Raw genomic sequence first — 15,036 nt, 5'->3', positions numbered from 1 at the left:
GAACAGTAACAATGCTGTTAAGACAATCAAAGACACCTATACAGACATTTGGGTTTTATTTTTATAAAAAAAGGTCAGATTTATTAGTGCCAATAGTTCATAATAAGGAAACAAAAACTAAGCTAATCTGAGTAGCAACTTACATCAAAGGATATCAAAATAATATTTTTTGTAAGTGAAACATAATACTTCATTTAAACTTGATTTTTGCCAACTAGAAGTCCTTGTTATCTGTCTATGAAGCCTTTAAAGAAAAGTTGCTACAGTCAAACAGGGTCCTGATATAACTTGGCACATAAAGAAACAATTCCATTTTCACCCATACACCTCTCACTCCCCTGGAGCACTCATTCATACAATAATTACATAATGCATATACATTATGACTAAAGCCACGTATGGCCTAAAGCACATAGAATATCTCAGTTCTAAACATAACATATCTCTACATTAAAAGCAGGTCACTGTATTTACAGCAGATGATCTCACTCTGCAGATGGGGCTTTCAGTTGAACATCCTTTTGTTAGTGTACGCTAAGATGTTCGAGTTGTCAAATTATTTATCAAATTAGAGGTGTATCTACAGGAAGATCTGTCTGATCGTGTGCGAGGATTCTAAGGCAATAGTAGTAGTTGTTCCACAGGAATAGCGCTGCCATTGCAACCACTTTCCCTCGGAGCAGTAAAGCCTTCCTTGTCCAGATGCAGCCAGGTATAGCGAGACATTCATGATCTGCAAACTGTTGGCTCAAAAGTCTAAAACTTCTTGGTTTGTTTTTGTTTTTAATGTTCATGGAATAGCACCATAGGAATTCACTCTTGAGATCACAAATCCTCGAGCCGTTATTTTGTTCTGCTTTTTTTGCCATCACATATATTCTTTCTCCCAGAAAAAAAACCCTCTTTCAGCAACTTCCCTCTTGGATCCTACTGCAGCTTCATTTCTGAGTAGCTGAACCAGGCAAATAGGTCATTCACAGAGGTCCGAAGAAATAAAGCTTAGCAGTTGTTCCAAATGTACTGCTGAAAACAAACTCAGAGAAGTTTCAGGGGATCCTTGACTATTTGTCTTTCTCACGGATACTGATTTTGATTCAGCACCGGTTTTCATCTCAGTCTCTTTCTATGTTCAGTGCAAAATAAGAGCACATCATCAGAGACAGCTTACTTGACCAGTAAACCAAACATTTTCAGATGCTTACACTGTTCAAATTCAGTCAACTAGTGATTGGTCACTAGTGCTGACTGATATAACAGTTCAGACTTCTCAGTCATTAGTAAAACAAAATACTCTAAAGATCAGTTATACTTCAGAAGGAGGATTTTCCAGTTTGAAAACACTGATAACCTGATATGACAGATTAATTTATAAAAAATACAGAATGATGCAGGAAGACCTTCCCATTTCATATCTTCTTTCAAAAGTCCTTTTACACACTGTATGCAGGATACAAAGTCAAAGCAACTAGATGTAAAGACAGCATTTTGTATGTGTGACCTAAAAGAACTTTTTTCCCTCCTGGACACCATACAATTGTCAGAAGGAAGAACGGTCTACAGGGTCACTTCCCCTGAATGCAACTGATTGAATCCACACGCAGCTTTAGCAAATGTCGAACCATGAACAAAAGCTTTTATGTTCTCCCTGCATGCAAAGTCCTTTCACAAGCTTTGCAGAGACTGTCAAGTATGGAGCCTGCACATCATCATCTTCACTATTCTACTGGGATAGGTGATTTTCTTCTTTTATTTTATTTCAGTCGGTATTTCAACTGAACTTACATAAAACATTTGTGCTAATAACTTGAGTTTTTTTTCAAAAAATGACACGCCCTCCTTCCTTTTCACTGTGCGTTCTTTCTTTCTCACTCTCCTTTTCTGGCATAGAGGTTCTTGTGTTATTTTTTGGTGTGCACACTATCTGGATATTTTATACTTCTATATCGTATATGAAATCCTTTCTTGTTGATTGTATCATCAGTGTGAAAGTGAAGTAAAAGAGCTTCCCCTGCTGAAAAAATTTCTTCTGGTGGCTAAAATAAATGAATAAACAAATCATTATCTGTCCACTGTCTATTCATCCCCTTCATTCACTTTTTTTTCTTATGAATATTTCTCTTTTCCTGCGGTGCATCATTGAGGAATTCCACTCTGTCTCAGATGATGTCATCTGACATCACCAAACAGAATACTTCTATCTCATTCAGCTCTCAGTTATAGGGTAGGAATTTTTGAGGTAGACTGAGGAAATAACCTAAACTCCTAAAGATGGATGTCAGCTTAAATCATGATGTTGGAATTTTTATCTGACAGCAGAAGTTTTGAAATTGTGTTTTATAACATTATGCTTTTGTATTCATATGTGCCCTCTTTCCATCTTGAGCTCTGGGCCCGAAAAGCAGCTTTCCACACAACCTAAATAAATGTGGCATCATAGTTTCTGAATCTGATTTAACTTCTGCAATTTGTATGAAATATCTCTGCACTCTTTTCTCATGAGACAAAGCATACAAAGCTCCTAATTCTTTTGCCCTTCCCAGAGGTCTTCTATAGTTCTGCTGGAGACAAGAAAGTGACTGGGCAGGACTATATACAATATTCTAAATTTAGATAAACAACAGATTCCTGTACATATTTTCTATCTTATTCTTCATAGCCCTCCTGATAGTCTGTTGCACATTGATTAGAAGTGTCAGCTGACCTACCAAATCCTTCTTCTAATGTTGAGAAGGTGGTAATATATAATAGTGCCTTTTTCCCACTCCAGTTTGGATCATTTTGCTTTCAATCACTTTTCTATTTAATTCTATTTTTCCTATGTAGCCTCTGAAGCTATTTATTCACATCTTACCAGAAGCAAAGCAAACCAACAGTAACAAAACTCAACCATCCCACCCTGACTCCAAAAAAGAAAAAATCATTCAACCCAAGGTTGGTCCATTCTGCAGTTTGCTGCCCTCCTACTTGTAAAATAGGGCAACTTGCAAATAGAAGTATTGTTTTGTGTAAGCCAGTAGATGCTAGGCTGAGTTGTAGTATTTCTCTTAGAATACATTCACTACAGTTCAAGCAGAAGTACATTTTCATGTATCCTTAAGTGTTCCAAAATGCACTAAAAGGGTTTAAGCCAGCTTACAGGTAACTCATCTGAATAACCAGGATGTTTGATCCAGCATGGTGGCTGAAAAAAGTGACACATGGCTAATTAAGAGCTCCTGTCATCTCATGTAGAGTCTCATGTATGCAAGTGTGCATGCATTGGCACACATATAAGGAACTGATGGGGCCTTGTGGGACCATTGCACCAGTTTTTGCAAGACCAGCAGCCAAAAGACCAACGCAATTCTAAAAGGAGAAATAGGATACAGACTTTTCAGGATATCATCTGGACAATTTCCTCTATGTCTGACAGATAAAACATGTCAGAGATGCATATAGGATTTCAGTGTTTTCTTAAGGCCGATATTAATCACCCAGTTTAGGAAATCTTTTACCCTGAAATCAAATTTAAGTAGTAGACGAGCATACTATAAATGCTTCCCAACTGCTCCTCACACTGTAAAATGTGACTCCTTCATTTAAATTGAAAGAATTTAATATGATAATTTTCAGCACTGGTGCATTTCTCTCTATGTAAGGGAAACAGATGCTCACTTTTTTTGGGTGTTGATAAACGCTTCACTGCCAGCTACCTTTTGCTTAACAAAACAAAAGGTAGCTTTACCTAACATAACAAGACTTAAATCAAAAAATAGGTAAGAATATTAATTGCTGAAAGTATTTCAAGGGAATGATTGTACTACAAACCTGCAAATTTATATAAAAAAACTAATCAGAAGCAGCTAATCTAGTATCTTCATTATAAGTTGTAGTAACTGAACTTTATCCCTTCTTGACCCTTTCCTTCCTCTGCCCTGTCTTTCTTAATCTTTTTTGTTGTGGAAATAAAAGAAAAAGTTTTGTACCTGGTTACTTACCCCAGATCCACAAAATCGACCAAGTCTCACAGCTGTCTTATCATGACCATCAAAGAGCTCCACGTAATCATAACCACAGTCTGCCTCTTCTTCAACCTCAAAAGTCTGAAACATTAACTCAACTCGATAGCCACGCTCTGCCACCAGGAGCCAGTCACAGTCTGCCTGAACCGGGTAGTTGTTATCGCCAAACTGAGCATGCGAGTACAGATCTTTAGGCTTGGTTTCAGCTTTCAACCGACCACCACAATCTAAACAGAGGGAAAATAAAAGAAGCAGCAGCTTATTCAGTGCAAATTAGTGTTTTCTTTTCACAGATGTCCAGTCTTATTCAGCCTGAGTGCATTTTATTGCCACAAAAGGGTTAACCAAACAAGCTGAGAGTAGGAATACAAATGCATCATTCTGAGTTTTTCTTACATAAACTCTGTTTTAAAACTACAGAGACTTGAACATAATTCATACTTTTCAAGTGAAAGACAAAGACAGGGAATACCAAAGCTATACGGAATGTGGTTCAAGCAGTACAGGTGTCTTTGGGTAGATCTTGAGAGATGCCTGTGGCCAGCAAGACAGGTGCTCTAAGTGGTGGCAATTCCACACGGGATAAAGGCACAGTTCACAAGTGACAGGGAAGGAACAGCTCTATCACACACGTAGTCAGCTCTTAAGTGCTAAAATCTAGTGTTTCACGGGAGTGTCAGCTTTTATGATACCGTGGTGCCGGGAGAGTCAGCTCAATTCTAACCACCACTGCCAAATTCACTACCTTGTTTGCTGTGCTGGTCATGGATATGAACAGGCCTTTTTCTGCAAAAGAGTGTGGCTGGGAGAAAGCTGCAATTACAAGAGAAAGTCTTGTAGCTGAAAGCCCACTGTTGAGGCAGGCCTTTGGCAGGAGATCCTTGCCTTCTGCCAAAACCATTATTTCAGCATAAATCTCTATTTGTCCACAGTAGCAGAATGTATGTGGGGTTTTAGAGCTTTTTTCTAAGTGCTCAAAGAGTTCATAATTTAAATATGAATTTGCTTGACTGCATAGTTGAATAAGCTGTTCAAATACAGTCAAATAAATGCAATCAGTTTTCTGGATAACAAAAATTGCTGAAAATGCAAAGAGCTAAAAATAAATACAATAAATACAATAAATACAGTAAATACCATTTCTAAATATTTTCATAATCTATACTTAAAACTATTCTATCCTGAACAGCCAGTGAACTCAGCTTCTAGAGTAACTTAAATATATAGGTCTTATGCATCTGTCACTGAAAAGTGCTATTAAAACGTAACCAAGAAATAATGGAAAACTGTACTTAAAAAATGTATTGCTTATTACATTTACAAAAGATGGATGGAGGTTTTGTTTACTTTACACGTACAAAGATTTCAATGCAAACATCATAATTTAGTTCTGGTTTCTCATCAAGAAAAAATCATCCCTTACAGAACCCACAAAAACATCAAGTGCAAATGAGTTTGAAAAAAAATCTGAGATTCACAAGTTTAGATTCAATTTCTATAACTAAGTCAGCAGATAATTCCATCTGCCTTTTGATCAAATGTAGGTATTATTGACTGATCACATTATAGTAACCTGAAACAAACTGCAAGATTCAAACATGTCTAAGCTTTGGTGAAGAGGTACTTTAAATTTGACTTTAGCGTCATGGATTCCACCCACACACATTGCAATGCTATATTGTGAGGAGTCACATTTCAGCTGGGAATTAATTATCGTAATGACCAAATCCTTGTATTTTAAAAAGTGCATGTTTTTTCTTAATAAGGAAATGAAGGAATCAAAACAGGAAATATAAACTATGTAAGTAATCCATTATGCATGCTCAGTTGTTCAATCTAAAATTTCAATTTTTATTTTTTTGCTTTTAAAGAACAGATAGAAGCACATAATAAAATAACTGTCAAATAAGATAGTGCAGTTATTTCTCATTGATATTCTAACATACTGGGGTTTTTCCCTATTCTTGACTTCATTTACTTCTTTTTTTTTTTTTTTTTGACTGGACTGTCGCCAATATTAAGAATATCTCCTTGCGTCAGACACGTAACAGCTGCTAAGGAGAAAATGTTTAATAAACTGTCTGCATTTTTCCCCTCTGCTTCCTACAGTGGACAGGAGCTTAAAGCAAAGTTGTAGCCATACTGACAACCACAGAAAATGGAAATTCCCTTCCCCTGGCCTTCTCTCGTGGATTATAGTCTTATATTTTAGAATAAAGTATTGATTTTAGAAATTGAAGCCAAATTTTCAATTGCTTAAGGACTAAGTTGGAGTTTCAAAAGTCTACATCCAGCCTGCACAATGCAGTGCTGCATTAGGACATGTGGGATAGGCACAGAACAGAGCAGTGCCATGCAACACCTCTTGCTTAGCCTTGGTACCAGAACCTAGGTGCACCAGAGACATTTTCCACTGTGCACGTATGGCTGCTCTGCTGCAGGCACAATGCATGCATCTGACTGTAAAGAAATATGTCCAACTTGTAAAATGGTGGGGATCTGGCAGCTTCAGGTGAAAGACTTTTTCTAGATCAGCTAAGAAGCAAAAAACCTCTCATTTTCTGACATTTCTAGGGATTTTTAGGCTTCTTACAAACTTAAGAGGAAATTAAGCATTAGTCTCCTGACTTTAACAAGCCAGACAGATGGGCAAAGCTTAAACCCACATCACCTGAACCAATGCAACAAGATTATAAATTTGATTCAGCACTGCCATACTGAATCATAACAGTTATTTTGGAAGTAACACAGGCACCTAAACTGAGTGACATCTGAGATGCTCAAATTTGTCTGAGACATCCTTGCAGCACTGACAGATAGGAACAGGACCTACAGCAAATCTGCAAACTCCTGCACCAGTGGCTGAAGGCCAGGCAGCATAAATGAGGTTGTCCAGAAGGGAACTAGATGCCTGTGTTAGGGCAAACAGATCACTCTCCCTGAGCAATGATGTTTAATCTTCTGTCAGGAGCACTTTTATTAATTCCTCCTGGATGGGTTATGCCTTTTCTGAGAGGGGAAAATATGACAGAATATCTTTCTAAAACTATATTGCACTTTCAAAACAGTATTTTATAAGTTTTGCTCTACCCAGTGAACCCTTTCTATCCAATCTATTTTCTGAAACTTTACTGCATGTGCTGTTACATTTTAATCCCATTTTCTGAAATATTAAATGGAAATTTGGAAATCCTTCAATCCTTTAAAGTACTTCAAGCCAAAAAGTGCCATAGAAGGGAAATCAACATCATCAACAGCATCTACTGGAATAAGAGGCCACTAAATCATAAAGATGCCAGAAATACAGCAGCAGAGACATCTTGGGCATAGCACCCAGTTACTCTTTCACTGCTGTTATGTTACATTAGTCCTTTTACTGAATGAGTTCTGCCAACAGGTCAAAAGTGAAGTGAGCAGCTTCCTCAGCACTCCCTGTCTGCACAGCTATGTAGGATCGAAGAACACAACCTTGTCCACTTCCATGGCATCCCATCAATTATTATTTGCTAGAAAAGATAAACTAAGGGAATACAATCCACTGACCACATGCTTGGTGTATCTATCCATTCACGTGTGTACATCTCACAGAGGTAAAATTCTCACAGAACATCCATGCTTGGCTCAAGACTGCAAGAAAATACTGCAAGATCTGAGGTGTCTCTCATTCAAACACTACCTCCAAGCACATGCTGTGATATGTGCTCATCTTCAGCAGCAGTCTGTGCAACAACAGCTGACAGAAATAAATGTTGTCTCTTAAGGAAGCAAACTTTATAATTTTTATACCATTCCTAAAAACTGGGTAGATTTTATTCTCCACAGTTTATCAGAGAAACACTATAGTTCATGGTAAGAATGTTTTATAAACCTCATCAGGTATGACAGAAAATCCAGCAAGTCATAACATAATGAGCAATATTTAGAAGCTAGGGAGTATACATCTGAACTTCTGAACATGGTGACTGCTCCAATTCTGCAAACCTAAAGTGAGAAGAATAAATGAGACAGCAGTTTTACAACATCTGTTTCTAACAAGAGTTCTGACCTGTACCTATATCCCCCAAGGTAATTAAAAAATGAGTGATTATTAACACTTCTATCTAATTTTGTATATAAGGCAAAGTCCTACTGCAGTACGGAAGGCAAAGAATGGCATGCTTGTAAAAGAGGACTGCCCACAAGAAAAACAAACTGAATTACACATAGCTAAAGTTTTCACTTTTGAGGCCCAGATCACAATAGTGAAGACTTTATATACTGTTGCCTACTGTCTTTCTCTGAAAGGGAAATTAAATTACTAAAGTTTTAGAATTATTCATAACAAAGCAGAAGGAGAAGAAAGAGAAAATGCCAACACTGATATATGAGGACTTTTTAGCTGAGGACTACATATCAACTTGATGAATACTCCGGGTAATATCTAATTATATTCACAGTATTAATATAACTAGTTATATTAACTAGTTATATAAACTAGTCACCTCAATTACTCTCTTCTATTAATAGCTATTATCTGTCAGTAAACCTTATCTACTAGCAGAAATATTTATGAAATACTTTCTGCATTAATATTTGTTGCCAAATACTGGATGAATACGAATGAACTTTGGAAAGTAAAGACAGTCATTATGGTTGATGACAAAAAAAACCCAAATCCCCTCCTCTTACAGCAGGCACTGGAAGTTCAGAGATTCAGCACTAGGGGACACTGTAAGCCAAGCAACGTCGGGGAAAATGTACACACTGAAAATGTCCCAAGAACTACATTAATGCAATTGCAAACCATTATTTTCAATTTCAGTGATTTCTGCCAAAGAACAAAATTAAATGATAAATATAAAGGACATTATAGTCTAAAAGTCCTAAGAAAGTCTTCGATACTGTTTTGGTTTTTTTTCTTATTCTTTGGCTTGTCTTTCCTTTTTAGCACTACAGGAAAGTAACAGTCATATACACACAACCTGGATTTTTGTTTAAGCTAGAAGGGGAAAGTAATGGAGATGCATCACATGTCCCAGTTAAGTTATGCCATTACAAATACAGTGAAAAGCTAGTGAACCTATATCAACTCATATCATGAATTCTAAGGAATAGCTCCGATTTTTCTATCAGACTTTGATTTCAGTTGCTTACCTATGAGAGAGACTGGGAGAAAGAAACATCTAAAATACTAGAGAATACTTTCTGCAATCTCAGACTTTTCCTACTGTGCTTAAGATGTCATTAGATTCAGATGTAACATTGTCCTATCTGTGGATTCCTCCCATTTAAGTGTCTGAATATCTTCCACTAAAGAACAAAGGGTAAGTTATTAGTAAAGCACATCCTGATTTCTGACCTGTAGAGTGCGTTGCTTGAAAGCCTTTTCTTTGAACTGATGCATCAGAAATAAAGCGGAGAAACATTTTGTTTCCAGTAGCAATAAGAGGATCTGGTATCTTACTGCCACAGAAGCGTCCCAGGATTGGTGATTTTTCACTTTCACCATCAAACACTTCCAAGTGGTCATAAGCACATTCTTGATGTTGTTCTATTTCAAATTCATTGAAGGTCTGGGGGGGAAAAAAAGGTAAAATGACTCATTGCAGTGCTGTGCTTACTGTACTTACATGGTACATATGTTAGCATGTTTCAGAATACAAAGATGTAGTTAAGATGACAGATTTAACATTACTGCCTCTACAAGCCTAGTGCTTTGAATAACATACTGATCTTCAGTAGAAAAACAACGAACTCCAAGAGGGCATCATGCTTCATACAGAAAGCACTAGAATCTTTATAGCCAGCTAATATCTGTAAGACAACATTAAATCTACAATACAGTGGCCTTTCTGTTGAATTTTCACTGTTTGTAGTATTTCTCCAAGTTTTACAGAACATTCAAAACAGCAGAAAGTCAGAAATTACTGGTTCCTCGCACAGTTGAGGATTGATTGAAACATCTGCAAAACATAATGGCTCCCCCTCCTTTTTTTTTCCTAAACTTACATCACACTGCAACTAAAGCCTTTGAGAATGACTTTTCCACATGAATGGTTATGCATGAAAGTTGCATTTTCTAATCTATTATCTAGAGATCTATTTTTTATTATTACAACACTAATGACATTTCAGGCTGCACCCTTCACTCTAAGGTCACATTTTTGCTAGCAAAAGCATTGTGAAAAATAACAAAATTATGTTGATTGTTTAGTAGAGAAAACTGCAGGTCTTTCTAAAAGGTGTATGACACTAAGTACAAATGCTCTCATGAGTAGTCATATAGTTGTCTGTTTATGGAGAAAAAAAACATTACAACACTAATGACATTTCAGGCTGCACCCTTCACTCTAAGGTCACATTTTTGCTAGCAAAAGCATTGTGAAAAATAACAAAATTATGTTGATTGTTTAGTAGAGAAAACTGCAGGTCTTTCTAAAAGGTGTATGACACTAAGTACAAATGCTCTCATGAGTAGTCATATAGTTGTCTGTTTATGGAGAAAAAAAACAAAACTTCAGTATGACACTAAGTACAAATGCTCTCATAAGTAGTCATATAGCTGTCTGTTTATGGAGAAAAAAAACAAACCAAAACTTCAAAAGGATTAAGAAACAATAATTAAAAAGAATAAAACTGAACTATCAAATACCAAGCAAATGCCGTAATTAAGTATTCTCTCTGGTACACCAAAGCAAATCTGACCTGCCAAATCCCTTGCAGAATCCAGACAGTGTGAAATGTGATGGTAATTTATATTAGCAGCTGACTTAAAGAATATATAAAGAGCAAAGACAAAGTTTTTTGCCCAAAGAACTGCAATATTCAGAATAACATTTTTGTTTTGTGAAGAGCTGCATGATACAGTGGATACAAGTTCATTTCACAGGAAACTTTTGAGGTTTAGATTAAGGGACTGAAACTGCAGAAGCAGTGAATACAAAAATTAAATTAAATTGTGGTCAGTCATCCTACTTTTATGATGCCAAGTATGTATTGCCATTTATACCCAAATAAAATCTGATGGGTTAACCAAAACCGAGAAAGCTGAGAGACTAACTCTCAGTAAGGGAGTTAGTTAAACACAGTATTGAGTCAAGCCAGCTTGAAATCAACAAGAGCAATAGACATGATCCAAGTAAAGCCTGCAGAGCTTCATTTTCTTTTAGTGGAGCATCATACCAGTTTTGTTCACTTCTCATTAACACAAAAAAAAAACAACCCCAACACCCTCCAGGAAGCACATCTCACCATGAACTGTCAGATACACCTGTAATCTTTAATATTCAACTTCTCACTGGGATTCCTAAGCCTGCAGTAGCACAGTACATGCTATATTGTGTCCCGCAAAGATGGCCAGAAAAACGTCCTAAATCTGTTATGAGTCTAGCAATTGATTCAAGCAATTGCAAAGAGAATCAAAGGGACTTGCTTTTTGAAGGAAACTCAGATCTGAGTATGCATAGTCTTTTAGAAGTTCAAAATGCTTGATACTTTCAAAACACCCAAAGACAGTCTCCACGTTTAAAAAAGCAGTCAATTCCCAGCAAGTTTGAAAGAGGAGAACTGACACAAACTTTCCTTAAAAAAAAATGAATACTTGCTGCCAGCAGAGTTCATAAATGATTTAATAAAGTTGTTAGTGTCATTAAATCACACTCTCTTTCTCTGTAACAAATACTTTTGAGTTCCTACCCCACCATGATCACAGTCCTCATTTTAATTGTTTCCTTAGTGGGAATGGTTTTCAGAAATGTTACATGTAGCTTCTGAACATCCATCCCTTTCTATCTATACCACTCAACTGAGTAGATACATCAGCAGCACTTATGGACAGCTGCCTGAATGGGACACTTAAGTCTGTCTCTTATAAACATCCGGCTGATTAGCTTATGAAAACCACTCTCTGTGCTACAAGCATTTTCAAAGTCATCTTTATCTACATGTTTCATTTAAAAATTCTGAAGTGCATATCCATTTTTTCATAGGCTTCTTAATTGCACCAAATACTTAACTTTAGCCTGTTCAGGAAGAGACTTTCCAATGATTATCAGAGTGAGACCAATCACAACAAACCCTCTCAAAAAACAAAGCACAGCCTCACAATTCATGTGGTTTATTACCATGCTGAAATCTGTCGTTGCTCAATTTGAATTAGTAAACTGTGAGAAGTAAAACTAAATACACTGTGAAAGTACGAGAAAAAATACTGATCCACTGTGGAATATAATGTAACTGATACGGCACCTTGCTGTAATACACAATTCAAAGATATTATTCACACAGAATTTAGTAGATTGACCCTACTGGCTTGCACCGAAGAGCAGATCTCAGAGTCTAAACCATGGAGGTATTTTTGAAAATTCTATCTAGTAAAATTCTGTCAATTTTCCCAATTTCATTGACAAAGGCCAATTTAAAAAACTTTCCTTTTTAAAACAGACCATGCAATATTTCACTGAAGAAATCTGAACGCTGGATTTTTGCCTGCTGAGGCTAGAAGTACTGGAACAGCTTTTACAGTAATATGCCCATGCCATGCCTGGTTGCTTTTGGTTTATTCAGTCAGGATGAAGAATGCTTGCTCAGAAGTGGTAGTAGGAAGGCCACCTGAATCAAGATCCTATTTTTCACCCTTGGAATGGACAGATCATGCACACCACTCATTTTTCATCACCCCCATGCCTCGCAGCAGAGATTAACTTTTTACAGGGATCAATACAGGAGTCTGCATCAGCACCAAAACCAGGGATGTCGTGGTTTAACCCCAGGAGCAGCCAAGCACCACACAGCCACTTGTTCACTCCACCACCAGTAGGATTGTGAAGAGAATCGGAAGGGTAAAAGCTAAAAAAATTGTGTGTTGAGACCAATACTGTCTAATAGGGTAAGAAAAAGCTACGTTTTTACAGGGATCAATACAGGAGTCTGCATCAGCACCAAAACCAGGGATGTCGTGGTTTAACCCCAGGAGCAGCCAAGCACCACACAGCCACTTGTTCACTCCACCACCAGTAGGATTGTGAAGAGAATCGGAAGGGTAAAAGCTAAAAAAATTGTGTGTTGAGACCAATACTGTCTAATAGGGTAAGAAAAAGCTACGTACACAGCAAAGCAAAACAAGGATTCACTGCTCTGCTTCCCATAGGCAGGTGTTCAGTCATCTCCAGGAGACCAGGGCCCCATCATACATAATGGTTACTCAGGAAGACAAATGCCATCACTCCAAATGTCCCCACACTTTACATACTGAGCATGATGTCATATGATATGGAGTATGTCTCTGTGAGGCTCAGCAGTAAGAAAAACACCTCTGTATGATCAACCCCGTGTTGAGCACAAATCCATATAGCCCCATACCAGACACTGTGAAGAAACTAACTCTACCCTGGCCAAAACCAGCACAAGGGTTTAGGGTTTGGCTAAGGTCAGCACTTACAAGATTACGATCTCTTTTTCATCCCTGCATCATTACTGGCTATTGCTTCTACCTCTCTGAAGCAGAGACATCTCTCTCCTTAACTTTATTTGCTCCGAAATGGTTGCAAAATCAATTTATCAGATTTTAAAGTACGTAAGGCCAACTTTTATTGTGGTTATCCCCCAAGTACGCTGGCTGAAGGAACACTGGGGTTGAGCTCAAAGAAAAATCCCATGGGCAGGACCATGCCTTCAGCTTCATACAGAAGCTACATAACCTCAAAAGACCTGCAAAGCTCTCTAAGCTTTTCTAGCCTGTCTTCAGCCACCAGCACTGTCCTCAGCCAGCTGGACACAAAATTCACAAATCTACTCTAGGCCACTCTTTTACTTAAGTTAAAATTTGGAACAACTTTTAAATGAGAAATACAGATTACTGGAATTTATTTTTTTTTGCATTTTCTTTTCCCTCTCAGAAACTACAGAACAGAAATACAAAAAGTCTGTGGAGAGGACTGTTCATAACTTAAAATTTTGCTTATTCTATATACTGGAGTTTGTGTAAATGGCCCCTACCATATTTGTCAAAACTTGTGCAAAGTTTTATGAGTTGCAAGAACAATATGGTAGTCTGACAGGAGGAAAGTATTTCTCCGGCATTCTGCTGTCCAGAGTATTTCCAATCACCATAAACCCAAATCACAGCTCTGTGATATTGAATAGTCCCTTTTGGCCAGGAATGGACAGGAGTCAGCAGGTTTTGAAAACATTTTACCTCTGGGAGACAAACTGATAGTAAAGTTTAGTAACAGTTCCGTATCATTACGCCGTCATGGTTTGGTGAAAGAAATGACATATAGGAAGGGTAGGCAGAAACTCACCAGTTTGACTCTCTGCCCAGGGGTGGCACTGATTTCCCACGTGCACTCCTTTCTGCTGGGATACTTGTCAGGCCAGTTGGGACTTGTGATGATACCGTTGGGACTGTGGATCTTCTGTTCACACTCAGCTGTGCAAACAGTGATAGCATCAGTGAGTCTGGGGGTCTGTATTCAGAGGTAGTCAAAAAAGTACTATTTTTTATCAGAGGACCCACTGAATACAAAGGATCTTTAGGAATACAGATAACCATGCTCTTCAGAGTTCACAACCATGTTCTTCCCCCTCAGGCACACACTTTGCAGCATTAACCCAGCATGCTTGTTTATTGATTGTTGTGAAACATACACTGTTGTTTACAGTGGGTAGGGGTTATTTTTTGAAAGAGTATTACAAAGGAATAAACATAAGATAAATACTAAAAATTAATTAAATATTTTATATTCCACCATCCTACATACAAGTAAATATGTAAATCCATATGAGAAGTCTTGCTACTCCAACTTCAAAAGAAATTTTTCTCTTCCCACTAGTTTTCGTACTGCAGCTACAGAGCAATCATATTTCTTTCTAAACCACAGTTTCTGGGCATATATATACAAATAGCTAAGACTGAACTGTGAGTATGTACAAAGAACAGCTTTGTCATTTACATTCTAATGGAACCACTACAAGTGCATCTCTGTGAATAAGTACAAATAACTAAAACTTAAAGAAGGCATTTTTTATTTAGTTTTTATAACAGTCTCAAATTGCT

At 37.4% G+C, this 15,036-nt stretch overlaps 1 protein-coding gene across 1 annotated transcript in view; it reads right to left on the bottom strand.

Annotated features, from left to right (window-relative positions):
- Positions 1–1,773: 1,773 nt before the first annotated feature.
- The window catches only part of LOC103799451 (tolloid-like protein 1), a gene marked incomplete at its 5' end in the record, with an annotated part of 71,899 nt that continues 58,636 nt past the window's right edge, over positions 1,774–15,036 (bottom strand). Inside the window, 4 exons of the mRNA XM_009071773.1 lie at positions 1,774–2,033; positions 3,978–4,228; positions 9,340–9,553; positions 14,282–14,409. Of these exons, the coding sequence (XP_009070021.1) occupies positions 1,899–2,033; positions 3,978–4,228; positions 9,340–9,553; positions 14,282–14,409 (728 nt within the window). The remainder of the gene's footprint in view (positions 2,034–3,977; positions 4,229–9,339; positions 9,554–14,281; positions 14,410–15,036) is intronic.

This window comes from Acanthisitta chloris, unplaced genomic scaffold (assembly GCF_000695815.1).
Source record: "Acanthisitta chloris isolate BGI_N310 unplaced genomic scaffold, ASM69581v1 scaffold12333, whole genome shotgun sequence".
NCBI lineage: Eukaryota > Metazoa > Chordata > Aves > Passeriformes > Acanthisittidae > Acanthisitta > Acanthisitta chloris.
The sequence above is the reverse complement of the archived record's forward strand: the minus strand, read 5'-3'. Positions and strand labels throughout refer to the sequence as shown.